The sequence below is a fragment of the Cygnus olor genome, chromosome 9 (genome assembly GCF_009769625.2).
Source record: "Cygnus olor isolate bCygOlo1 chromosome 9, bCygOlo1.pri.v2, whole genome shotgun sequence".
Classification (NCBI taxonomy): Eukaryota; Metazoa; Chordata; class Aves; order Anseriformes; family Anatidae; genus Cygnus; species Cygnus olor.
In genome coordinates, this window is record NC_049177.1 from 5,046,221 (window position 1) to 5,073,238 (window position 27,018).

Consider the following 27,018-nt stretch of genomic DNA (forward strand, 5'->3'; position numbering starts at 1 on the left):
AACCAGAATTGACTAAGTCAAGGAGAAGCATTGTTGTAATGAAAAAAGCTAAGTATCGCATCCAAGTTGTCGTCAAGTTTCAATTTCTCAAATCAGTGTAGATTGACAAACAAATCTCCAGGGTCCATCATCTACCAGAGATGCTTCCTACCTCCCTTCTTTAGTCTAAAACAATCTTATTTGGGCAAAGATGTAATAAATATCAAGATAGGCAATGGCAGTGACAGAATAGACATTCCTGTATAGAATATCCAGTGGTTTTCAGAGCCAGAATAGAAACCCATTACTCTGGATCCCCTACAATGCGTTTAGGAAGGCTGAAACAATGCTGAAGCCTGTTAATTTGAGAATGCTTCAGTATTTCTGATGGACAACACCGCAAGTAACACCCCAGGTAGCGAGGAGGGGAGCAGTAGTCAAAGATATTGCCAGGTCCATGTTCAAACGTTCACCCTAGCAAGGCTGAAGACACTGAGAACCATATAAATAGTGTTGGGTTCTTTTGTTTGTTTGAAGAGGTTTTGTTTGTTTGAAAGGTTATTCTTACTCTTAAATACTCATTTGCTACAGCAACAGAATTAAGTACGTGCTTAAGTGTTTTAAATACTTACAGACCAAATGATTATCATCCTTCTAGACACAGAGTGATCGATGTTCCAGTAGGTAAATGGAAGGAAAGTGATATAAAAGATCTCTTCACCCAGAGCAGCTGAAAACTTGAATAAGTAGTAGTAGAAGTAGTTCTTCACAACATATTTCTGCGGACAGCCCTGAAAACAACAGGATGTTTAATGAGTTAGAAAACTATATCAAACATCCAAGGTATTTCACTGCTATGGTTCCCAAGCCTTAAACTAAATAATTTGTTAGAACAAATGTCAAGAAAAAATGCAATTTTTGTACTCAAAGACCATTGTAACAGCTCAATTACACTTTGCAGAGATCAGAAATCCATTAGGACTAATTAAGGGTAACAGTCACATCTACAAAGGCTTTCCAGAGATCAGATCAATCTTTGCTTCAGGGAAATTATCTACATTTAATAAAAGGGTACTGATGCTTTTATTTCCAAGTTTCTACATCTGCAGTTAAAAAGAGCCACCACCACTTTCGCTGGGAGTGTGTTTTGAGATGAAATCAGTAAACTGGAATTACTGGACTACGTCTTTTAAAATGTGCCTCATTAAGTCAGACAAATTTACTTCAACAGTCCTGGAAATTTTACTCTTCTCTCTTCTAAGTGGCAGGCAGCCCGCTGGAGCTGGGAAGCCACATGGAGCTGCGTGTAGCACAGAGGACGCGAGGGTTTGCTGATGATGATGTCTGGGACTGGGACATCACCAAGCAGCCTGCTACAGCAGCTGCAACATGCAGTCAGGTTGTAAGCAAACACCTGTATGCTTCTGGAAGAAAGGGGATGATGTGTATGAAGAGGATTTGGGAGGCAAGAGAGCCAAACTCTCTTCATCTCTCCCAAGAAAAAAGACATGCATGGGATTTGGCTGGGTAAATAGGGGCTGAAAGAACATCCTACAGATGAGGGCTGCGAAGGGAACACAAAGGTTTCAGAGACTCCCTAGGTAAAACAGCTTTGATGTGAACTCCTAAAGCTCAGAGGAAAGCTACCATGCTTGGAGTTGATTGTGAGCCTAATCTACCAGAGAGAAAACCTCATCCTACGTGACAGTGGGAAAGCATAAAAATTGTCTAGGAAGTCTAGACATTCAGTTGTGACTCATTTTAAGAGCAATTAGATGTTCGAGTCCCGTAATCTGCCCTCAGTATGGAGACAAGGCAAACTGCATAAAAACCACCAAAGCAGGATGGAAAAAGACTACGTTCATTCACCTATTGCAGAAAAAATTGTATATTAAATTGATTTTTGCATCAATAAAGAGAAAAGATGAGTCAACACTTCTGAAGCGCTCGGGTTGCAGGAGCGTTCCCCCATGCATTAGTAATGGAGGTCACAGATCAGTTACCGGCACCGCTCTCAGGAAATCTAGCGGCGTGCGATGGCTGGCTGGGCAACGGAGCTCCCAGCCGAAACGTCTCGAGCCTACACACCAGTGAGAAAACACCCCCGGTGCAATTAGCAGCTCTGATGCCCCTGCCTGAGATCATTAAACCATCTTTGGTCATATCTGTGTGTCCCAAAAGAATGCTTTCTGCCAGCACTGTTAATTCCTCAATTAGGCGACTGTCTCCAGTGTACCAGGAATTACGGGCTTTAGATAAGAGATGATCAGACATGTCCCCAGGGTAATTCTTTTCTACTTGAAACCTCGCGGGGTGAGGGATAAGATTTTCTAATTACAATAATCTGTTTTGCAGGGGAAAAAAAAGCAATTTTATAATTATTCAGGTTCTAAAAGAAATTGGAGCTAAAAATACTTTGAGGCAGAAGGCAGGGCCAAATCCTTCCACACTGGTTTTTATAAGCCTTTCTTTTTCTCTCTTCTTCTCCATCACAAGTCATCTCCCACTTGTTAGTTTGACTTTTTTAAATGCTTTTTTTTTTTTTTTAATAACACACCAGCAGTTCTGAACAGGCTCACGCACGAGGCGTGAGACAAAGCCCACAGCTGTGACAGGTGACGGCAACAGCCAGAGGATAGGCGTGAAAGGGATCTCGGAATAGCTCCGCTTGCTTTCAGAGAGCATGTGGTAATTAAAGTTCGCAATCATCATGATCCTAAGGTCGTAAATACAGAAAGCCCACCAACCTGCTCCTCGTGCCTTAGGACAGCAGCCCACAAGAGGTCCCTGCCTGGTTCCAGCAGCAGGGCCGAAGCCCAGCACTCAGCTAACGCTTACTCCCCATGTCCCTTTTTTCCTGACAAAAGCAACTATTACTGTATTTCACAAAGCGTGTTCCCTTCTCATTCCCATTCTAACCTCAGCGCAGGAAGACGCCATCACAATTAATTTGTGTGAACGTTTAGCATCTTCCAACACTCAGAAGTTTTTCAGGCTGCACTTTTACATGACTGAGCTTTAGCAGACGAGTTTATGCTTAACGTACTGACGTGACTCGCTGCCTCCCGTAACCTCCGAGCACTCGCAGTGAGTCAGCCCCTCCATCCATCTCTGTCACTACCCGGTCAGAAGCAGAGAGCTTTTAATGGACAGTAATTAAGGCTGTAGGGAAAGCCAGAATTTTAAGGACATTTCAGAAGAAAAGTATAATAAGCCGCAGCATTCCCAGACACGGGAGATGGATAATTTCAAACAAGTGACCCTTCTCATCTACTTAGAAAAAAATCAGCTGCTCAAATTATAAGCGATGCACATGAGTGTGCAAGTCTCCCTGAACGAAGCACCTGCCCAAAATAAATATCCGCACAAAGCAGCTATTACAGCTCAGCCCGACTTTCCCATCTCCACACGCTGGCGGTGGGCAGGAGGGTGCCCACCGGGGCCGTCCCCACAGGATGCAGCCACCCAGCCGGCCCCGAGCCACCACCAGCACCTCAGGGACCCCGGGGGCACCAGCACGCTGCCCACAGTACAACGGGAACCCAGCGTTTGGCAATGTATGTACTTCAGGGACACTGAGCTTCTATAGCTGAGGTAAAGCAACAGCAGCTGAACGGCTAATGACAAGTATTTTAAATGTATTTTTACCCCACGCAAGAGGAAAGAAGCTGTGCAAAGATACCACCCCCTTTCCAAGTCCTGTAGGATCTCTCGTGTAAGAGCTGAACAGGCACTGGCTTTTCTGCCCCACCTCCCAGGGACCAGCCCTAAGGCTCAGAGCCTGACCCAGAGACACCATTAACCAACGTTTTGGTACCAGCACTCGATTACTTGGGATCTTTCAGGAGATGAGCACGATTAATTAAGGTTCTTGAAGTCGCTACATTACTTCACTTGCAACAGAAACTTGGCACAAGATTGGGAATTTCTCCCCCCGAGACCCTACTTAATGCACTGTGATTCTTCTCACTTGAGGGATTTTTTACACTATAAAAAGTCACAAAGTTTAGAGAAGCTGCTGAAGACAAGGCACATGAAAAAAAGCCCCAAATTCCTGTCTAGGTGCTGCTGTACGTGCAGACACAAGAAGCCAGGCAGCTCAGTCCTGCAATGCAGTACGGCACGGAGCATAAATCTGGGGGGAAACATTGGTGCTGCAGTACCGTCTGTAAGCAGTCGGTTTTATGTCGCTTACGTTTATTAGCTGTACCTAGTTAATATGACAACCTACCAAGTCACAAGAAAACATTAGGGATCAGATTTTGGAAATGAAGGCAAAGAACACAGCATCAGAGACTTCAGCCCTCCCACCCATCCGCACAGCTGGGCGCCACCAAGCAGCGGAGAGCAGCCAGCAACACCCCCAGCACACCTGCGTTCACCTCCCTCGGGAGCACCAGCCTGGACACTCGCCGCTCCGAGGTGGGACAGGGTGCCAGGACAAGGGGGCCGTGTCCCCAGGAGGAGGCCCTGCATGGCTGCAGCACCATAAGCCCCTCTCAGGGATGGGTTGGAGGACACAGCACCAGCAGTAACATGAGAAACAGGGCAAGGAGGAACAGAAGCATGGAAACAATCGCAGAGATGTTGGAAAGATTGGAGAGGGGAAAGCGGTGGCACACAGCCTACGAAATGTAAATTAGGAGCCCCAAGGCTTGACAAATCTCACCTAACCAAATTCATGAGCATGCAGCTCCCTGCTCTACTCAGGCACTTTTAATTAGGTTGTGATTGCCCCCTCCAGAATGTGATGCAGCCAGGGCACGAGAGCTGCCCAGGTTTGTGCAGCGTTCTTGTCCCTGGGGAGAGACCTGCAGCTAACTGAAACTTGAGAGACCATGGGACGGAGAAAAACCAAGCAGGGGAAAACCCTCTTTAAATGCGACAAAGTTCTGCCCGTTCCCAGAAATGGCTCGTCTGCCCCGTCGGTTTGTACACAGACAGGCATCACCCAGCTTGCAGCTGCTGTGCACGTATTTATAGTGGCATGCACTGATGGCATAATTATTAGGGACAGCCCTGAATCATCGTTTAATGCAGACGCAAGAGGTAACAGTGGGAGAGCTTCCAGCCAGCCAGCCACGGTGCTTTCAATGGTCTCAGACAAACAAGCAGTCTGAAAGTCAGGGGGATTTCTGGTAGCATTTCAGCAGCTTAATTCATCCCAAGCACCAAAGAAAAACAAAAAGCCATTATGCAAAGCTCTCAGCAAGGTGCCTTAGCAGTTCCCTAGCCAATGTCTCTCGCACCACTCATCACAACTTCCATCAGCGTATATTGATCCAACGTTCCCACTTCATCCCCAAAGGATGGATGCACGCACGTCATCAACAGCATGGCCAGCACAGGTCCAGGACACAGAGAAGACACCTCAGCTCTCTCATCTTCAGATTCTTTTCCCTTCTGCCCTGATTAGTACTTGGGAGGCAGGCTTAATTATATATTTCTGTACATCGTTCTAGAAGTAACATAATTAGGCCTCCTTGCTTCACTGAAAGGGCACAAATAGATGTAACAATCTGCTGGGTTGTTTGAATATAAAATGGAATAAAGTGAGACTAGAGTTGACAGAGGACTTGCTTAGCAACTAATAGGAAGAATTAACGAAGGAAAAAGAATCATCTTCCTAAAAGAAAGCTTTCTTCATTAAAAAGAAAAAAACAGAAGTCTTTCAGAGACATAAGGCAGTGGCTGCCAACTAGGCAGATACCTCGTGAAGGACAGCGCCTGCAGCCAGCTGGAGGACACCCCATTGCTTTCTGCAAGACAGACTAACAGAAGCCTTGTCTGTCTGTCCACCCAGGACGGACAGATTGCACTCACGTCACTGACAGCAGGGTCTAACCTGTCCTCACCGACACCAGCGATGGAGGCTCCGCTGCTTGCTCCAGGCAATCTCACAGCGCTTTGCTCTCCCTGCCACCCAGCCCGACGCTTTCTCACTGAAATTTAAACCTATCACCATTATTTTAGCTACCACAGACAAGGAACAAAGTGTTTCCTTCCTCAGAAGGCTGACGGGGAGAAGCTAGTTACAGGCGAGCAGGAAGGACGTACCCAGCCTGATCTGGCACAGCACAGCCACCCGGTGCTTCCTGCAGAAGGTATTTGGTATTTCCCAGACACGGCACTTCGCACGCCTGTGGGCACCGTAACTCTAGACGGATCAGACATGACACAGCGATGCTGAAGGCACGGTCCTGCACCTTTTCATTCCTCTCGCAGGCTGCTTTCAGAACAGCATGGCATCCCTGGGCCATGCTCAGCCTGGGACCTGCTCCAATCATTGCCTCCACGAAGGCACTACCGAGCTAGTTGTTCTCCATTCTGTAGTTGAGTATTTACGATACCCCCTTGTTCAAAAGGCATTGAATAGAAGTCAGTTTTCTACCATACCTTCAACTTGACGAGATTATTTGATTTCTGTTCTTGTCCTCCAGCTCCTCCTAAATTCATTTCTCCAGCAGCAGCCCCCACACCCACATTTCCAGCTGATTCCTCCCATGTGGCTATGAAACCTCTTCTGAAAAGCCTCTGTACTCATTGCTTTCTGTCAAAAGAGGTTCCTCGGGGCACTCCAAAAACTCAAGCCATTTGACTTCATAAATTCCTTCCTCAGCAGAAGCCTGGAGACCTGATACCCCGATTCCTACCAGCTCCTACACTTCGGATTTCTAGATATTGTTAATAATAATACTTATCTGATCTTCCCCACACAGCGGTCTCCTGGTGTCACAATGGCACTCCTTTTCTCCTAACATCACTAGGAGAAGCCTGAAACAGGTCTGCCCTCCACCACAGCGTTCAGACCGCTGAGCGGCCACCTCCCTCCCCGACACAGAGGGCAGCAGCACCCTCACGCTTCCTTGCGTGCTCTGTGGGAACTTGTCCCTCTCGTGACTACTCTAGCTGCCCGAGAAATTCCTCAGGCTTCCAGCTCTTCAGCTTCTGGTTTTAACCACTGACAAGTGGCGGCAACAGCAGCCTCCTGCCAAGGAAGGCGCACACCACCAGCACTGCTTATGCATAGCGACTGCTTATCCACAAGCACTGGGAAGGCTTAGCTCAGCTCCTCCGTCCTCTCAGCAAGCCACCAGCCCTGCTGTCCCCACCAGAGGTCATGTAGGTTGGATGCAAGCTGCTCCAGGAGCCCTGATGGAGGCAGTAGGAGAGCTTCCCAAGAGCTTCAGCATCTTCCTTTCTCCAGGAGGACTGGCTCGCACAAAAAAAAAGGAAAGAACAGGGCACAAGAGAGGCAGGAGAGGGAAGGACAGAAGGAAAAGGCTGCCCTTCCTGCCTGATTTACAGTGGGAGAACAGGTTTGTGTAATTGCATTTTAATTCTCCAGAATTACACTGCAATTTCATGAGGTACACCACGGAGCCTACGCCTCAAAGTGGCAGAGGAAGATGTTTCAGGGGTTAGATAGCTGCAGCAGTACCTGCGGAGAGAGGAAAGAAACACGAGCTAAGAACCCAAGACGGCAAATTACCGACTGCTCAAGAGGACAGGGATTCCAGCCTCAAAACAGATCAAGAAACACCTCCAAAACTCAACGGCACTTCGTACCTCTGCAGGCTGAGTACCAGCAGCAGCATCTCTGGATGGGAGCGCTGCAGAATGCCAGCACCGGGCGCCCACCTGCCCACACGCCGACACCACCGCCTCCACTCCCTGCCAAGGCGCCTGAGTCAGAGCCGTCCTGGCACTGCCACGGCTGCTGGACACCCGGGCTGCTCCCGAGCTGGAGAAGGGGCCGGGAAGGAGGGGAAGCCCCACAGTGCTGCTTCCCCAGCACGCCTGGCTCCTGGTTGCTCCCAGCTGACCGCAGCCAAACCCACCAGAAGCACGAGAGCACGGCTCGGCGACCGCAGGAACCGGGACTCTGCTGTCATGTTTCAGAGCAAAAAGCCTGCTCTGGGGTGAAGACTCAGTTTTAGAAATACACCATCACCTGGAAACCCAAGATGAGCCCCTTAGTCCTACCCAGCAGCATGACGGACCCAGCCAAAGACTGTTTCCACAGCAGAAGTCTGTTTCGAGAGGCACGGAGCAGCAAGGCTCCTGGAGGACCAAGGGGCAGAGTGACACCATGCCATTTTCAGACAGTTCTGAATTTTTTTACGTGCTACAATCAACAGCGCAGGGAGAAGCGACCACTTCCCTGGCTAGGAGTCAAGTCAAAGCGCAGTTTTCTAAGGCAGTGCCGAGCAAGGCTTGGGGTTCACTAGGGCAACCCTGGTGGTAGCCACACAGACCCCCAGCAAGGCACGTGGCATTTGAACAGCAGCCAGGGCTGCAGAGGCAGCTCCGAGGCCACCTGAGCAGCCCTGGGGATGAGAGATGTAGATGGGATGTGTGCAGCTCATTCACTCCTAACCTCGTTTCTAGCTGCAATTAGTGCAAGCCGTGCTGATGCCAGCTCTTTCCGACGGGGACAGGCACAAGCAGAGCAGCAGCGACCCACCGAAGCCTGCTCGGTGGCACCAGTGGCTCCCACACCTCCACGCCGCTCGGCACGAACCAGCGGGTGCTGGCGGAGCTTAACAAACACCTCTCTCCGTGCCAGCTCGCTGCTCACCCCAGCACTGACCCCACAGGGACGTGCCCCTTCTGCTCCCCCGGGGGCTCCTCCTGTAGCGCCCGGGGTGGCGGGCAGCCTGGTCTTTGCTCTCCTGTGGCACGGCTGCGGTGCCCGACACTGACTTCTCCTGCAAAGTGAGGCACCTGCACGCTCTCCACACGCACACAGAATCATCGATAGGGAACGCTGAGGGCGATGCACCCAGTTAAGCTGTTAAGCAAACAGCTATGCCCCTGTCAGGTCTAACTAGCTGCAAAAGGGACAGACACGGGCTGCTGCTGGAGTGATGGCATCGCTCTGCGGGCACTTGTGCTGCCAGACTCCAGGAGCTCCGCAGCAGTACATTGCACTGCCACTTGCTTCCAAAAGGACAGATTAAACATCTTTTTCATCTAGTAATACATGTTGACTAATGTAGTACTAAAATGGTAATAAGTTAGCAACGTAACCCTGCGTGAAAGCATTCATGTACCTCTATATCTAGACCAATAGTTGTTTACCCTGGAAAAAATAAGTTACAGGTGCCAACTACACCGAATTGATATGGAGCCCCGTGAAGCAGGAACTGGAATAGTCTTCTTAAAAAAATAATTACATGTGATGTAGTTTCTCACGCTTTAGACAACACTGTGCACACATTCAAGACCTCAGATGTACTTGCCTGCAAGGCCATAGCAGTCAATAGTCCCCTTCCACTGCCCAGATGACCTGTAAATGCTTCCTATAAAACACATGCGGGAGGTAACCTAAGAACTGGCTGTCCAAAGGAATTTTCCAGGAGAAGAGATTTCCTCTGGCCCCTTGCCCACTGACCCTGCCCCAGACTCCAAAGATACAGAGGAGAAAAATGACGAGAGATGAACTCCTACTCTCCTGCTTGATAGCCGAACTAATGGCCTGAGACATTCAGCAGAATTACAAAGCAGCAAGTGGCTTGCCTCCAAGCAGGGGAATTAATCCCAGGATCCTCACAACTCCTCATTACGAGGTCCAGCAGCGTCCAAAGGGATGACTCAGGCTGTGCTGAGTCATGAAGCGCCCGATCCCAGCACCACCACGGCCCCTCACGTACCCCCACGCCAGCAGCAGCAGCCCTAACAGCACCACACAGCTACACACGATCCCTATTACCATCAGCGAGTGAAGTTTCACAAACGTTTATTAGCATAGGGTGCTTCTACAGCAAGATCTGCCAGGTCACCGAGCGCTGGTCACAAATGGCACGTGCTGGGCTTCGCTGCAGCTCTCCGGCCATCTCATCTTGGATGGGACTGTATGCCATCGCCAAAAGGGCCATCACAATCACCTCGTGAAAGCCTCTTGCACTTACAGACTGAAACATCCCTTAGTGGCTGCCTTCCACGGGAACCTTCAAACAAATCCCAGATGCAAAACCTATTGCAAGGGAACACTACAGAGGAGAGACCTCAAAGCTCTGGAACAAGTCTGCGTCATGCTGCCGGACACCCCACTTCAGCAAAAGCAGGGCTTTCATCTGTGTGCTGCCAGCAATTACCCACACTTCGAGGACATCAGTGCCCCAAGATGGATGCGCATTTTCATCCACCTTTTCCATTGCCCTTACCCTCGCCTCCCTGCCCCTGCCATCAGTCTCCGCACTACCCGATGCAAGGCAGAGCCATGCAATCAGTAACTGCGATCAGGCAGTCTGTAAACATCACACCCGCCCGGAGCAGTTCTGACAGTTAAGGTATAACTACAGAGTAAATATGAACTGCACTCGTTCACAGTCAGAAAGATAGATTGCAAGAGATGATAAAGCATCTCGGAAAAGGAAATGGGGAGAAGAAACGAGTAAATCTCTACAGGAAACTTGAAATAAGATTTTTTTTCCCCCTCTCTGTTGCCTTTAATTCAGGATATCAGCTTCAGGACCGAGCTTCCATCAGGAGCCTACAGATAAGCAGCGCTCTGCTTTTCAAATATACAAAACATTTTTTTAGCTATTCACTAAAACACTGAAAAAGCCTTTGGAAAGTTAGTATTTGTTTGTGTGCAACTTACAAATACAAAAACATAAAGCAACAAAGAAAATCAGGAAAAATACCTTCCAACCAGTTTCAGATGTAGATTCCCTGTAAATCAAACTAATTGTAGAAAGGAGTGCAGAAGAAGTACCAGCTAGAGACAGTGTAACTATAAGAAGTTATTGTCTTGTCTTCTGTAATAAGAAAACCCATCAGTACCGTCAATTAAAGCCCTTGGGTTCAATACTAAGCCTGAGCCAGGGCATAAATAGCACATTGCATTAGCAACACCATGAATTATCCTCAGATATCAGTGTTTTCACTTGAAGGTTTTTTTTTTGCTTGTTTGTTTTTTTTTTTTTTAAAAAAAGGAGTTTCTAATCTGGCAGGGAACACAAAGAACATGGACAAAGCAGCAGATCCAATGTTTAAGAAACACTTCACATCCAAGCACATCACTCCTTGCCTCACTATACCACAGCAGCTCCCGGGGCAGATGGGGCTGAGGGACGAAGCCCAGGAGCACAGACCAGGTGCTGCTGAGGGCAGCGACGAGGCCTTGCTGACTTAGAGAACGTGTCAGCTGCAGGTTATACCTGACAGAAGACACTGCTACACTATGAGCAGCACCACCAGCAACAAACATGTGGGTAATTAAAGGTCTCCCCCACAAGTCCTGCCTCACTGCCCTCCCTTGGGCTCCCCCATGAGCATCCAACCGTGCCAGGCATCTCCATCTCCTCCCAAACCACCACCAGCTGCACCCTCAGCACCCCTACCTCCATCCAGCCCACCTCGGATGGGGAGCTGGAGGGCCAGCACAGAAAAGGGGGTGCCGGGGTGATGGTGCTGCAGCCCCAGCAGCTGGCCAGCCACGGGCAGCAGCCTCACTCCAGCGCATAATTACGTACTCCGCAGGTATGACCAATCCCCTGGTCGTGCAACAGCTCACATAGGAGAACCTGAGAACTTCTAGACTACTGTATCATTGCAAGAAAGATGAAGTAGTATGGCAGTTATTACCTCAGAGAAGTCATCTGTCCCACTAACACAGCCTTTGGGACCCCCAAGCTTCAGGAAGGGATGCTCCAGCTGAGCACAGAGCCACCCAGGGTCACCAGGGGTGAGCCACAAGGGCGATGCTCTGGCACCTTTCTGCAAACGCCCACAGAGAAGAGCAAGGAAACGCCACTAATCATAAAAGCTAACAGCTGAGGACTTTGCTACTTGTATTAGGCTCCCAAACCCACCTTCTTTTTTTTCCAGATACATCAAGGCCAGCCCAGGCCATTTAGCAACAGAGAATGGAGTATGTTTGTTTAGCATAAGGAAAATCCACATTCAACTTTGCTTTCTACACCAGGATGGAAATGCTGGACCTCCCTGCTGGGACTGCCAGGGCCCATTCCCGAGGAGGCTCCTGGCAGGCTGCAGAAGACCCTCCTCACATAAATGGGTTCCACAAGAGCCAGGAACCTATCTTAACAATTCTAACACTGCACTGAAACATTTTTCAAGCCGTTACTTCCCTCTCCATTTTCTTTAGATCTAAATTTAACGTGTTTCAGAAGTGGGAAGTGAGCTTTTACGTGGAAAAAGACCCTCCCGCTCTCATGGCCAGGTGCTGTGCCCAGGATGCATTCGCCCTTCCAGCAAGGTACTTTCTGTTTTCCTTATTAATGTGGAAGCCACAGCGATTGCTCCAGGTGAAGTGAACGTCTCTATTGGCAGAGCATTACCTTGGGTAGGATTTTGGTGTCAACACTGCTCCATTAACCATGTTGCTGCAAAAGCAGGCAGCGAAAACAAATCTTTGGCCGCCTAATTTCCTTGAAACGCTTTGCTGGAGCTCGGCACGAAGAGACAAAGAGTACCCTAGTTCCCTTCTCTTCTAACCGAGAAGGCGCCGGGCAGGGCCGGACGAGGGCTCCCCACGCCCGGGATGGCGGTGCGAGCACGGCGTGCGGGTCGGGGCCGCGCACGGCAGCCCGAGGGGAGGCGCGGGGGGCAGCCCGCGTTTACCGGCAGGTAGCCGGCAGGCCACAGCCCCGCGCTGCGAGCGGCTGCGGCGCCGTGCGGGTACCCGGAGCATCGCGCACCCAGCCGGGGGGGAGCCCAGCACCCCCATCCCCCGGCCGCCCCCCTCCCGCCGCCGCACCCCGGGGGGGGGGGGCCCGGCCCGCGGCCCTGCTGAGTCACGGCCCCCCCCTTTCCCCCGCACTCACCCGCGAGCCGCGGCCGCTCCGCACCCCGTTGGGCGGCCGGCAGCCGGCGCTGCCCCCCCCGGCGGCGCTGCGGCCCCGCGGCGGCCCCGTTGCAGGCGGCGCGGAGCCGGGGCCCCTCGGCGGGGTCGCCGCCGCCTCCTCCGCCCTCGTCGCCGGCGGGGAAGAGCCCGCAGCAGCGCTGGAAGCGCGCCACGGGCTGGGAGCCGCGCAGGGCTTGCAGCAGGCGGGCCATGCTGCGCCCGGCCGGCCGCCGCTCCGCAGGTGCCCGGCCCCGCCCGGCCCCGCCCCCACAGGTGCGCCCGGCCACGCCCCGCTAAGCCACGCCCCGTTCGGACACACCCCGATAGGCCACGCCCCCTCCCGGCCACGCCCCGGGGTTTGGCTCCGCCCCGTAGGTGCGCCAGGCCCCGCCCACTGGCTCCACGAGCGCTTGTCCCTCAGCCCATAAAATGGCCGCCTGACAGGGTTTGGGGAAATAAATACACACGTGTATAGACGTGTCCGGGGAAATAAAGTCATACCTGTGTACATAGGTGTCTGGGTATTGCTTGTTTTAACCGGCGTGCCTCAAGTTGCGCCAGGGGAGGTTCAGGTTGGAAATGAGGAGGCATTTCTTCTCAAAGAGCAGTCAGGCATTGGGACGGGTTGCCCAGGGAGGTGGTGGAGTCGCCGTCCCTGGGGGTGTTCAAGGAAAGGTTGGACGTGGTGCTTAGGGACGTGGTTTAATGGGTGACATTGGTGGTAGTGTGATGGTTGGACCAGACGACCTTGGAGGTCTTTTCCAACCCTAATGATTCTATGATTTCCAGCTCTTGGTTTATTTTCTGTTCACTGTGGCCTCCACAAAAGCCAAGGAGGGATGTACTTTTAGGAATTTACCATTTTCCTGGCTGCGGCTTAGGACACCCATGGCATTAGATGACAGCAGCAGATTACTTCAACAGACACAGAGATTATTTTAGCAGAGGCAGTACTCTGCACAGCCTTACCCCCGTGTGTCCCTAGGGTAGCCTCAGTGACAAAAGGCTGGAGTCAGGCCCAAGCCCCTTCCCATGCTGTGTGGAAGGGGCAGCCCCAGAAGAAGTGAGGCAAGTGGTTCCCCACCCACACAGAAACCACTGGGAGAAAAAGCGAGGCCAGAAATGCGGTTTCATTGAAAATAAAAACCAAAATGGGTTTGAGGCATGCCTGGTCCTAAGGAACTTTAGGCATGCCTTCAGTCCTCAAGTCAGATGGGCGAGGTAAGTCTGCGCATGGGTAGGGCGCTGCCTGCCACGTCCCACAGAGCAGCGCTCCGACCCTCCAGGGGCACTGAGGTGCTGGGGGGCCCAAGGGTGCAAATATCCAGCAGAGGAGATCTGTGGGGATGCCTGGCGGGGCCAGATGTCTGAGCCTCGCTGAATCAGCATGGCAAGGGGTGCATTAGCTGCTGGTGGAAGTTCATGACCCCTTTTTTTGCTAAGGAAAGCAAAGGGATTTGTGAACACTATGTTCCTGACAGAGATTGATGTCCAGAATGAAAGAGACGATTCAGTTTAGATTGAGGTGACAGAGTTTTCAGGGAAGAAAACACCTGGTTGGCATTTGGCAATTTTCTCAGGAAGACAATGCCAATACGACCCTCCTGCCCCTACCACCAGGTGAACCACCGACACCTCGGAGCCACGGTCGGTGTGGGAGCAGAGGTCCCCAGGGAACTGCACTCCTGCAGTGTTTCAGAGAAATGGCACGGTGTGGGCCGCAGGGTGGCCCCATGCAGCTCATTTTTTTCCAGAAGGACAGGGACGCTTGCAGGGCAGATTATGGGATCACAGGAAGGACCACAGAGTAAAAGTGTAGGGCCACAGGGACGATGGAGAGTTTGATGAGAGAACTGAGAGCACAAAAGTGACTGTTGCAGTGGAAAGCTCGTAGTAACTTGGAATACACATCTATAGGAAGCTTGTTTTATCACTGGCACTGCTCATGGAACAACTTGTTTGTTCTTGTTCAAAGCAAGAGTATGAATCATTCCTCTTGATGTTCCTCTTACAGAGCAAGCCTCTAATACCCTTTTCCTGAGACCTGCCTCACATTATCTCTGACTGCCAACAAAAACACTCAGGATTTGGCTCCTTGAAAGATGAAAACACGAAAAAGAAACACAGAAATCTTCAGGAGGTGCCCATCCCACACTCTGTATGCCCCACGCAGGTTTTCTGGCATTTCAAAATGCAGTTTTCTGTAAAAGCAGTGGAAGCAGGACCACTGCAAAGGACGAGCTATGTAGCTCTGAGAGTGTGTAAAAGGACCAGCTGCAAAGAACATTCTAAAAGTTTTAACCGGTGAAACTACCTCATCTCGGGCCAAAACATCTCCCCAGGAGCTGGTCAGCACTCAGCGCCATTTTCATGAGGGAGGAAATTCACGTCTGGGCTGAGCACGCAAGATGGGAAAACAAAGGATAACTTTTCAGTAAGCTGAAAATAGTGCCTTGCACCGAAAGCATTTCCTTAACAACAACTCGTGTCGCTGTCATGCCAGCGTATCATTTTGCCTCCAGCATCAACAAAGCTGAGAGCTAAGTACGAATTCCACGACCGGGGGAGGATAATGCTGCCATAAGAACACAGCTCTGCTTTCAGATGCCAGCCTGTTTGCAGCCCTGACAGTCAGACGAGTCTTGTTTTGACTCATAAACTGAGGAAATGGGGCTGAAGGAGCAAACGCAGCCAGCAACCAGGCTTCACTCTGAAGGGCAGCACCTCAGCCCTGTTAGGTGGCGGCAGGTTGTCCTTGTGCCCACGAACACCACAACATTGCTTCTCCAAGGCAGACAGTGAGGGGGGAAATGGAGTGGACACCAGCACGCTCGGCACCCATAGAGCTCGCCACTGGGCTGCTGGGCTGCAATGCCTCTGCCGCACCATTTGCAGGCACCTACACAGGCTCCTTTGGCCACGCAGTGAAGAAAGAAATCCCAACGATGCGTTGGCGTCATGGCACGTTGTCTTTAAGCAGGTGTTGGCCACATTTTCTTCACCAGCATCATCCTGTATCTCTTCTTTATCCTCAGTCATTTTCTCTATATACTTCGGAGCCCAGCTCACTTTCATCTTCCTTCACTGTTTTTTGGTAATTTGCATTTTTCACTCTTCAAATTGCAAAGGAAACTGTTAAAAATTGTATAGTTTTAATACCAATGTCCTGACTACCCTTTTTATAAGTTTCCTGCAATTTCTTTTTTATTTAGTTGACACATTACTGAACACATTATTTTGGATAGGTGACTCCTCTACTGCATGTCAGACCCGACCACCCACCAACCTCCCAGGGAACAAACTGGAGCTTTCTCAGTTTATCTGGAAGAAGTGAAGATTGTGAAGTAAGCTGAAGAGATGGCAAAGTGCTGTTCAGTGTGCCCTTAGAAACCACCCCACCAGAAAACGTGGTTTTCACAGCACTTCAATCCTTCACTTTTGATTTAATGCATATCAAAGTTCAAATAAAATTCTATTTAAAGAAGGTTTCTGAGGGGAAAAAAAAAAAAAAAACTTTTGCAACGTAGGTCAATAAAAAACATGAAACACGAAGCTTCACCAGGCTTTGCTCTGCAGCAGCAGGAACAGCTACATGTCTGCCATGGGAAGCCCAGGATAGGCACTGTTCTCACTGGATCTCTCCCAGATTTGATCTCCATTTGAGAGGGTATAACACAAAACCAACTCAATTAAGAGCAACAGAAGTCCACACACCTGTAATGGGTTTCAAGCCTGCCCGTTTTGCATGGCTTTTCTGGCTTTGAGAAAGCATTTTCTACGCAAGTACCTTCTTCGTTAGCTTAGCTGAGCAGCACGGCGAGATCGAAACATGTTTCTGATACATCAGCTGCCTTCAGTGCCCTGAACACACAGCCAATTGTCTTTGCACAGATGGTCTCAAAAATGTGAAGCTCCAGCAGCACACGGTGTTGTGTGTGCTAAATATATCACTCCTGTAAGGTCCAAACAGCTCATCAACTCCTGGAAGTTTAGGCACAGAAAAAATGGAATTGCAGACCCTTGTTTTTATAACTTTCACGTAATTTTCTTATTAAATCCTTACCATATATATGGTCATCTTTCCAGTTTGAGAGAATGTTAAGTACAAAAAGAAAAGTGAATTTCAGAACTTGGAAAGATGAAAGCATCTCCAAAAGCTGCAGGAAGGAGAATGTGCTGAAGCTTCTGCTGCTGTTTTGGGTAGGAATAATTAACTTTTCTGTTTGTAGTGTAAGTAACCAGATAATGCTATGTAATTGCTTATGATTTGCATTGCTTGAAATGGTATTGCTAATTTCCAGCAATGATTAGCATGTCATTTAAATAATTATTCTGCACCATATCATTTGGACACTTCAATTGCATGCATCTCTACTGTGAAATTCCTGGAGGTGTTCTCAACATTTCTAGTTATTTGTAGGCTTATCCCACACCTTGGCTGTTTCAGTGTTTGGAGAAAATGATGACAAAATGGAATTTAATAACACTGTGTTTAAATAACTAACTTAACCCCTAAGAATTTTTAAAACCTTGACTATCAATAGAGTTGCATTGGTTTCATTCGCAATTCCATCTCATCCCTCTGGAAAAATTGTCACAACAAGAGCCCAGGCCTAAACTGGTGAAACCAGGGGAAGAGTTCCTGGCAGCTCTCACTGTGGTGCTCTGGCGCTGCCCAGCGTGTTCGTGCTCGGGGCAGTCAGTGCCTGGCCTGATGGACAGCACATTGGTACGGCAATTCGGCAACCCCTGCTAACCGGCCACGTAAAGCCATCTGTCTGGAGCATGGAGGGGCTCCTAGATCACGACAAATGGATTCCCTGAGAACCGCCAGTCTCGTGGGGCAGCTGCCCTGCAGAGATGCGGTCTCCGCTGAAAGAGGTCAGCTGAACAAACAGGCTTTCTGTTTGCTTGTTTTACTCCCAGAAATCTCTTAGCACGCTATCTTGAACAAACTCTCACTCGGCAGATGAAGAAATGGTGACAACATGACAGTTCTTGAGTAATTATTACCGAACGCGGTGTAACGCCCTTCTTTTTACAACTTCCCTGTCTTTCAAGCAAGCCATTATTCTTGAAAAGGTCGGTTTTGCTTGGCGCCCCTGTGCACAAACAGAGCATGACCACGGCGTGTTTTCTCTAAACTGTTGGCTGCTGATGGATGCCCTCACATCCAGCACGTACAAAACTGAGCGAAAACTGAAGGAAAGGAGTTGTTGATGTTAATCACATAATCTTCCCAGAGGAGAAGAAATTGATACCCACTGGTGTTGGGCAGCACTGGCTTATCCTGCCCCAGCAGAGACCACTGCCAGAGCCCTCTGTGCGCTGCACGTTGTTCCGTGGTTCTCCATCCTGTTCAGAGCTGAGGATTTAAAAGCCAGGTCCCATTCCCCCAGGCAGCTTCATAGTTTCTCTTCAGTGGCACCTTACATGTAGGAAACCTCAGCCATCATTCCTGAAGCTGCAGCATGATGTTTTCTAAGTGTTTATCAGTGGCATGAGTCACTGCTGCCAAGCATTTGTTAGGAATGCAACAGGCTGAGAGCTGTTCTTTCTTTCCCTTAAGCTCTGCGTATGCAACATGAAGCTGGGCATTGCCACTGCATGATAACCCGGACATCAGAACTGAATCCATTCTGCTGTGGTACAAAACCTCAGTTTCTGGCAAATGTTTTGGTCCGTTTTTCTATCCTATAAGAAGGAGAGAACCTGCAAACTGTCTGGGCTACTGATTTCTTTTACTTTGGCTCATTTTTTTCCCTCTGCTCAATTTTCTTCCCTGATTTTTTGCAGTCAGTCATAAACTAAGTATATCTTCATATTTTAGTTAGAGCTTTGTAAATGTACAGTGCCTAACACTAATCCTTTCTGAAAATCTTCTACTGACAGCACGTTAGTTCATAGGGTTTATTTTGCTTGTATGCATGAACCTTGGGTAACCACCACTTCTTAAACCACCAAAAATGTATGTTCAGTCTTTTCATTCAGCTACAGAGAGCCTTGAGATTCTCTGCTTTTCATTCTACTGCCACCCACCCTACAGATGCCATCCTAAAACCATAAATAGCTCTTGGGTTTTTTGCTTTATTTCTACTATTTACTTGACAAACCTTAATGTCATTGATCCTATTTTAAAGGCAGCAAAAAATCCCACACCCATATGTCAACTTTTTAACGTTGATTGACTGGCAGTACACCAAGAAGGATATATATGTACATCTTTTATGGGATAGTAGATAGAAACAACCATTAGGCAGTCTGACAGCGTTTGCCTTTGTTTTGGGTGACGTTAAGGCGATCTGCACCATTCCAGAGCAGGACTTTTACTGCCTGTGTCAGGACAGGCCTGGCCCAAGCACTGCAAGAAGCGTAAACCACGGCACAAACCCATGTATTTCCTGAGCATCACGCACCTTCTGAAGCAGGGTGCAACGTCCTCAGACTGGAGAAGGGAGGAAGGAAAAGGGACCCAAAAGAGAGACAGAAATATGGGGCTCTCCTGCCCTCACTGGCCTCTCCGTGGGGACAGCACTGGGGAGGCAGCTTGCCTGGGCAGCTCCATCATCCCACGTCAGATTGGAGCTAGCACTGAGCCTGCCTCTTGTAACTCACCACAGAAATGATTTTCTCCTGTGCCTCACTCTTAGAGCAGATGCTTTGCTGTTGAGATGCATCAAAATACCACCAAATGGCAGGTATTGTCAGTATTTTTTTGCAGGGGAGAATTGTGCTTTAGCTGTGCTAAGCCTTTAGTGTTCCTGAATACCCAGAGCCGTATCTGGCATGCTGGACCTTACTACTCATAAGGCACTGCTTTACGTTCCTGACCCACAAAATAATCCGAGAACAAGACTTCAGCCATTCCCTCATTGTTTTACAGAAGATATGCATGCCCAATAAATAGTTATCTCTATTTACTTGTGCTCATTTGGGGAATACACATTCTTTTGAAAGACAATGGTAGCAACTCCTGAGCATTTAACTACCACTGTTCACATCCCTCATGGGTCATCCATCTGGTCAGCAGCTTTCCTGGCAATGGCTGAAGACAAAATCAGGTTTTAACTCCCCTTCTTCATGGTTACGAGGTCTCTAGCAGTGCAAGAGCTGAGCAAAGATGCAATCCTTGGGTGCTTTCCTGCCTTGGTATCTACAAACCTGACCCACACTGCTAACTCAAAGTCCATGCTTCTAATAGAATTAATATAGAAACTTTGGATGAGCTTCTGAAATCTTATTTGAAGCTTCAGACAGTCAGAGACATGAGACAAGACTACAGAAATAAATAAGACAAAAATATTGATCTAAATAAATTGTGTAAAGACATTTCTCTGAGATTATGGGATGAGGTTTTTGAGGGCAGAAGACCTGAAGTGGCCCTAAGAAATCTCCCAAATACGGTATTTTTCCGTCATCGTGAAAAAGTCAGTATAGATCGCATCTCCCAGAATGAGTTATATGGTGATTCCTAGCATGAAGAATGAATTGCCTCTTCTGCTGTTGATAAAATCACCCAAGGTCTCTTTTAAAGTAACTGCCAAACCAAGCTTGTTTTTCAGTGATTTTATAATCTGCATATGAAAGACTTGATCTGGAATGGGATCTCAGCCTGGCTCCCGATTATATTCCCTCAGGTCTAAAAGTGGAGAAATTATGCACGCAGGGCCTGATTCTGTACTCACAAAGGAAGGTGCAAGCAGAGTAGCTGCAATGAATTCAGTGGAATTTTTCCAAATTGGCACTCACTAGTGGGAGTACAAATTTAGTCCACATTTTTGTGGGAAAAACAATTGTGTACCAAAAAAAAATTGCAATTGAATTCATTTCCAATTATTCCTACTCATAAAACTCAGGAACCATATACTCTTCAATTAAAGTAATTTAGATTTCAAATTGGGATAAAGGAGTCTCTTTCTTGACTCAGCTAGAACTGCATTTTCAGCTAATTGGAGGGCTTTTTCTCCAAATCTAACATCCTGAGTTCTCACCCCCATCAGAAAGACATCCCAGTTGCTAGCCTTTTTTGTTCCAAAATATTTAATATCTAATCAACCCATTAGAAGCAAGCTTCTCATCTTCCTTTCCAATATTATGAAAATGAGTGGGCCAGCATAACAGAATATACAGCGAAAGTATGCCAAGTAACAAATCAGATATCCCTTTCCCTCTAGAGTTACAGTCACCCTTGGCGGGGCCACTTTAAAAGTTGGCAGCCTCCCTTTTGGCAGTCTTCGGCCCTTTTAATGCCGGAGATTCATTTGCTATGTCTGAGCTGCTTGGCTGGTTGAGCAGAGACAACCAGACCACTATTGCATCCCCTCTGAGCTGCCTCTTCCTCAGGTCGTGCGGTTCCAGACCATTTGCTTCCCTTCCCCTGGAAGCTCTTCCCAGCCTCTCCTCCTCCCTTCTCTTCCTGAATATTTTCTGCCCTAGATGCCTTCCTAGAGAAGGGGCACCAGAAGCGCACGCAGTGAACATGCTGCTGATGGATACAGTAGAAAAATTAGGCTTTGTGTTGTGGTCTGTGGCAGTTCCTAATGTATCCTTAACACTTGGTACTTAAAGCTCCTGCTGCTCTGCAAGCCACCTCTCACAAGCTACCTTAGAGGAAGCTCAGGTGAACCTATGAAGTGTCTTCTCCCCTGCCAACATAGGAGCTTCTTGAGCATAAACCTGGAATATATCTACAATGGAAAATTGAAACGAACCTCAAGCCCAGAGAAATTGATAGAAATGGCCCCTTAGGTTCCAGCTAGCAATAGATCCAGTTTTAGGTTCACATCATGTGAATTTTAAATCTGATATTTCCTGTGAGATGTTAAAGTTTGTCTAAAAAATAAGAAACTCCCATGTGCTTGCTTCAGCTTAAAACAACAACAAAAAAACCACACAATTTTATTATCTGAACTGATGCAATAGTACAAATGCAAAAATCTCCAAATCCTTCATCTGTTTCTCATTCTGAATAAAATTGATTTAAGCACATATACATAATATTGTGGTCTGGGCAATAGCAGTTTTTTCCAAGCTGTGTTAAAAAAAATGTGTCCCTGTCATTACTAAGGATAAAAATTTGTCCCCTTTGAAGCTGATGAGAAAATGCTTACCAACTTCACTGGATCGGGACTTTAGTTTGAAGATAACCATCCTTATTTCAACTCAATGCCAATGATGTGCTGTAACAAAAGCTGTAACTGAAATCAGTATTGTGTATTGCAAATAAAGTTCCCAAAGCACTACATAATCTTTTTAAGTGATTCCACATAGAAATAACTTTTCTGTCTCAGTAGAATGCAAGGACAATTTGGGTAGCAGGAAGTTACTGCCCAACAGCAAATAGCCATGCTGCTATTCAGTAATTACACTAACCACTATTATTGGTAATTATTCATTTTAGCAGTATTTTCAAATGCGGGTGCTTTAATGTGGCCAGCAGAGCCCTAACCTGTAGCTAACATAAGCCCCAAGGTGCTACGTGAGGCGTGATGTCCCTCATCCCCAAACGCCCAGTCTCCTCGCTGAGCTCGCTGCAGCCACACGCTGCACCAGCCAAGCCAAATGCAGCTCTGCCAGCCCCGCGCCAGCACCTAAATTAACGCTCCAACATCAAATTCAGCGTTCACTATTACTATGCCATGCAGGAAACACACTACTGTCCAGACCAAAGGACTTCTCCCAGTTCAGTTTTTTCCCCTTTTTAGCTATTTTCTTTTTGGGAAAAAAAAAAAAACAAAACAGTTACATCAGTGCAATTCCTAGATTATTTTCTCAGCTATACCATCAATGAAGGGTTTGAAGAAGTGTGTTTCAGTAGAAGGCAAATTCTCAAAAAATACATTTGTTCCTAAAGCTGCAACTAACTTGGAAGTCTGCACCAATTTAAGAACAGTTACTAACTGTTTGATTAAATCACTGGAGTCCCCCTTGCCTGAAATGTAGGGTTAGCCCATGCCTGCCATCGGCTTAAGTAACATGTCCAGGATGAGTTCACTCTGGGTAGCAAGTCTAGTGATGATCCTTGTTGCCGTTCAACCTGGGCTATTTGAGAAGGATATTGCACTGATGGACGTACACCCCTAATTTTAAATGCTTCTTCATCTTGTCTTAATCAAATCTCACCATGCGGCTGCCTGTTTGTGACATGCAGAAAACACAGGGATGTGGAAAACCTATGGGTGGGAATAATCAGAAATGGTGTCGGATGTGTTCATTCCCAGCTGAAAGCCCACGTCCCTCACCCTTTTATTGCAAATGCGCCAGAGTTTTGTCAGGGCTTGCAAACAAGACACAATGTCAGTTCCTGGCCTTTCTCACCTTTCAGGAGGAGGCAGCTTCACTTTTAGAAAATCTGGGATGTTTCACACATTCCTCGTTGCTTGAGACAACTGACACAGGACCATATTTAGCAACTACAACACAACAAAGAGGGTTTTGGAGAGGAGAGGGGTGTCAAATATGGTACCCGCGCAGCCATTTACCTCTGCATCATTCATATCGTATGCATTAAGAGAACAACACATTTTGCTCTGACTGATGTGGAATTGCTCATAACTATAATCCTTTCTCTTTCCTTTTTCAGCTCCCCAAAATGGCACACAAATACTATTGGAAATTAGCATTCCCTTCTGTACTGAATGCAATAAACCACACATGCAATAGCTGCTAAAGTAGTTCCAGGACAGAAAAGGTAAAAAAAGCACTTTAATTATAAATTATTCAGAAATACATTATATGAAATAAAATGTTAACGTGAAGAAATCAGAAGATGATGTTGCAGCATCCCACAATCCAATTATAGGGCATAAATGTAATGTGCAGCTTCTGCTACCCCTGAAAGGTGAGTGGAAATGGGGCTGGAGGAGGAAACCCATGTAAATGAGTTTGAGTACAAGGATGAAAAGCAAGACGGTTCTCTTCTAAATATTTACCAAACGTGCTCTAGGCTTAGTTACGTAATGCACTCTAGAAACTCATACAATAAGCAGACTTTTATAAGACACTCTTGATCTTAAAATATTGGCAAAAAGCTTCTGTTGTCAACCACGATACCAAATTAAACCACAAGGACTTACCAAAGAGCTGTGCAACTTCAGTGATCTTCGCATCAGTCCTATACAAGCTACTTAATTGTTGAAATGTATGGAAAACATGGGTATCAAAAAGGGATTCGTAGCATTTTTACCTTGAATGGGCTGGCATCCGATCCACTCCTATCTTATGTATGCATCAGAGGTAGCGTCCTTCCTACCTACAAATAAAAAGCAAGATGTCAAGTTTCATTAAACATACTTATTGTACAGTAACACAGAAATTCTAAAGAATTAAAACAGCTAAATACTCTATTGCTATGCTAGAGATGCATGCCAGTACGTTCCTTGTGACCAACGTGAGGATTCTTCTGCGACATCTGGGGCTTGGCTCATCAGTGGGTTCATTTCTCACTGTTACAACTCCTCTGGGATCAAGGCTTACACCGGCACAGAACTGGCATGCTGCACTGGGTAAATCACGCACAATATTTAAAATGCTAAAAAATCAATTCTTACCAGCTGCGGGATGATTATTTTAAGTGGAAAAATGTGTATTTCATAAGGGTTGTTTGCCACTTTTGCTCAGAATTCATAACACAACCTCTGCTGAATAACATCCAAAGGCTCAGACACTGGTTCAGCCAAAAGTCAGCCCTCAGAATCAGCTCAGCTGCATTTCAGGTTTTTTTACAATAACCAATACAACTTTTCCATTAAAGAACAGGCCCTCCAAGCTGACAGTCCAAAAAACACATGCTAATTGCAATTAAAGCAACTAAAGGAGAGAGTACATCTGGACCTTGAGAATGACAGTAACTCTTCCAAAGTCTGGAGACATTTCTATTCTCTTCAGTTCCAGCCCACGAGACCTTTAATGAAAGGCCTATGAAAATGTTTACCTGTACTCATTGTCCAGTTCCTCCACCTGGAGAGAACGACGGGCCTGGACAAGGGAAGAATCCAGCCGGGATGGAGGCCAGGCGCCCTGGGAACCCGGGTGATGGAGCCCACGTCCGCGGGAGCAGCAGCCTGCCCACCAAAGCTGCTCGCCCTCACCGAGAAGGCTGCCAGCAGATGCGGGCAGGCAGCTCGTCCCGCAGGCTGCCATGCTGGTGTGCAAGCCTTGCTCCAGACCAGGCTGTCCCAATACGCAGGTGGCATGGCGCTGGGCTGACAAGAGGGCTAAAATCATTAGTGGTTTTGTTCCGCAGCGAGGTAAGTGTACATAAATCACAGCCGCTGTGGTCCCAGCCTCGTTTCCTCTCCTGACCACAGCCACCAGTGTTTCTCCTTGCGCTGGCTGCAGGCCTTGCACAACCAGGCAGCAGCAACCTGCTCTGCAGAGTTGGTCCAGCAGAAAAAAATAACAGAAAATGGGACGGTGTTCGGTTGTGCCTCTCACTATGTGACCACGATGCCCCATGCCAGCCAAAGGGTCAGGACAGACAGCACAAGAACCACTGGCCATACAAGCGGGTAAATACGAGCTGCATCCTTCTGCAGACAAAAGCAGTAGCTCACCACTCGCCGGGATGGGGACATCTGCTGCTGTCACAATTCTCCATCCTGCTTCTTCCTTCCATTAAGTCTTCTCTAGGACCTCGTGCCACAAGATAACCTTGCTTGGGTGTGATGGAGTTAGTTCCTGCGACAAAACACAAGTTTTTCTCATTCTTAGTTTTATCAAAAAAAGTAAAATTCATCCTAATTTCACCTCTAGCATTTTTATTTTTCAGTTATGCTCAGCTTTGCCATTTTTTTGCCTGTGTGCTTTTCATGCCTGAGTTACAGGAAGCTTTCCCAATGCTGACTTTCATATACTCATTAGGTGGAGTTTCAGTTGACCTCGAGGCAGATACAACTCAGATAAGAAAACTCAGAACACAAAAGACAGAGGCAAAGCAGTCTGAAACAGAAACACAGTTGATATATCTGGACTTTATTAAAGCATTTGATACAGTGCCTCAAATAATTTTCTTGAAAAATTAATTCCAATTTGCTTGGATCTAGGCACTTTCACGTGTCCTGAAAATTAACCAAAAGCTGGAGGGTTATGAAAATTGCAAAAATATTAAGTGAAAGGGTGGCACCTGGGATAATTTGACATACACCCATATTCAAGATCTCCTGAAACTTAACAATGAACTAATTAAATTAGAAGGCCAGGCTAAACTGGGAAGCAGTAGCAAACAAGCAAGCAGACAAAGACCCTTAAAAATATATATTTATATGACTTCAAGAATTCACAAGTAAATGAAATGAGGTGCAGTGTAAAAAATGGACTGTTTTCATCTAGCCCTTGTATATTCCAAATTCTCTAGGGATGCTATGCAGCACCAGAAAAGCTAACACTGAAAGGGTCCCTCAGGTGACTGTGGGCAGAATGCCCCTGAGGCTGCAGACCAGTGTGGGCTTTTAAAAAGGGGGGATTTTTGACTCCATTTGCAGAAGTGAAGTTCACGAAGGTGAGCTTACTTTCAAGAAGTAAGCTCACGAGAGGGAGTGGGGGTGCAGGTGCCGATCTGTTCTCTCTGGTGACCAGCGACAGGACCCCAGGAACGGTGTCAAGCTGCGGCAGGGGAAGTTCAGGCTGGACATCAGGAAGAGGCTCTTCACCGAGAGGGTGGTCGCGCACTGGAACAGGCTCCCCAGGGACGCAGTCATGGCACCGAGCCTGTCGGACTTCAAGAAGCGTTCCGGCTGTGCCCTCAGTCACACGGTCTGAATTTTGGGGTAGACCTGCGTGGAGCCAGGAGCTGCTCTCGGTGACCCTTACGGGTCCCTTCCAGCTCGGGCCGTTCCACGGCCCCAAGCACAACCAGGGCCCCCCGCAGCCCCCGGCCCTTCCCTCAGCGCCGCGGCCTTGCGGCCCGGGGCGGCCCCCGGCGGCGGGCAGCGCGCTCCGGCCGCCCCCCCGCGGCAGCCCGGCGGCACCCGCGGCCCGCCCGCCCCTCCCCGCCCCTCGCCTGCCGCCGGCCCGGCCCGGGCTCGCCGCAGCCCGCGGGGCGCGGCCAGGAGGCGGCGGCTGCCGCCCGCCCGCCCGGCAGGCGCGGCTCGGCCGAGGGGCGCCCGGGGCTCCCCCGCCATTCCGCGGCGCTCCGTCCCCCTCCGGCGACATGTTATGGCCGAGCCGGCGCAGAAGAAGGGCGGCGTAGGGCGCGGCGGGCGGCAGGACGATGAGGCGGTGGC

The 27,018-nt window shown here is 48.3% G+C and overlaps 1 protein-coding gene and 1 long non-coding RNA gene across 2 annotated transcripts in view; both read right to left on the reverse strand.

The window, feature by feature from the left end:
* Nucleotides 1-13,023, reverse strand: part of SGPP2 (sphingosine-1-phosphate phosphatase 2) — a 29,777-nt gene extending 16,754 nt beyond the window's left edge. Inside the window, 3 exon segments of the mRNA XM_040566681.1 lie at nucleotides 612-770; nucleotides 12,777-12,836; nucleotides 12,838-13,023. Coding sequence (XP_040422615.1) covers nucleotides 612-770; nucleotides 12,777-12,836; nucleotides 12,838-13,008 — 390 coding nt within the window. The 5' untranslated portion in view covers nucleotides 13,009-13,023.
* A 10,537-nt stretch (nucleotides 13,024-23,560) lies between these two features.
* On the reverse strand, nucleotides 23,561-26,458 carry LOC121074659. The gene is made up of 3 exons (XR_005822463.1): nucleotides 26,305-26,458; nucleotides 24,729-25,474; nucleotides 23,561-24,047 (listed from the first exon to the last, which is right to left on the reverse strand). It is a non-coding gene; the product is annotated as an uncharacterized LOC121074659 (long non-coding RNA).
* Between the last annotated feature and the right edge of the window lie 560 nt (nucleotides 26,459-27,018).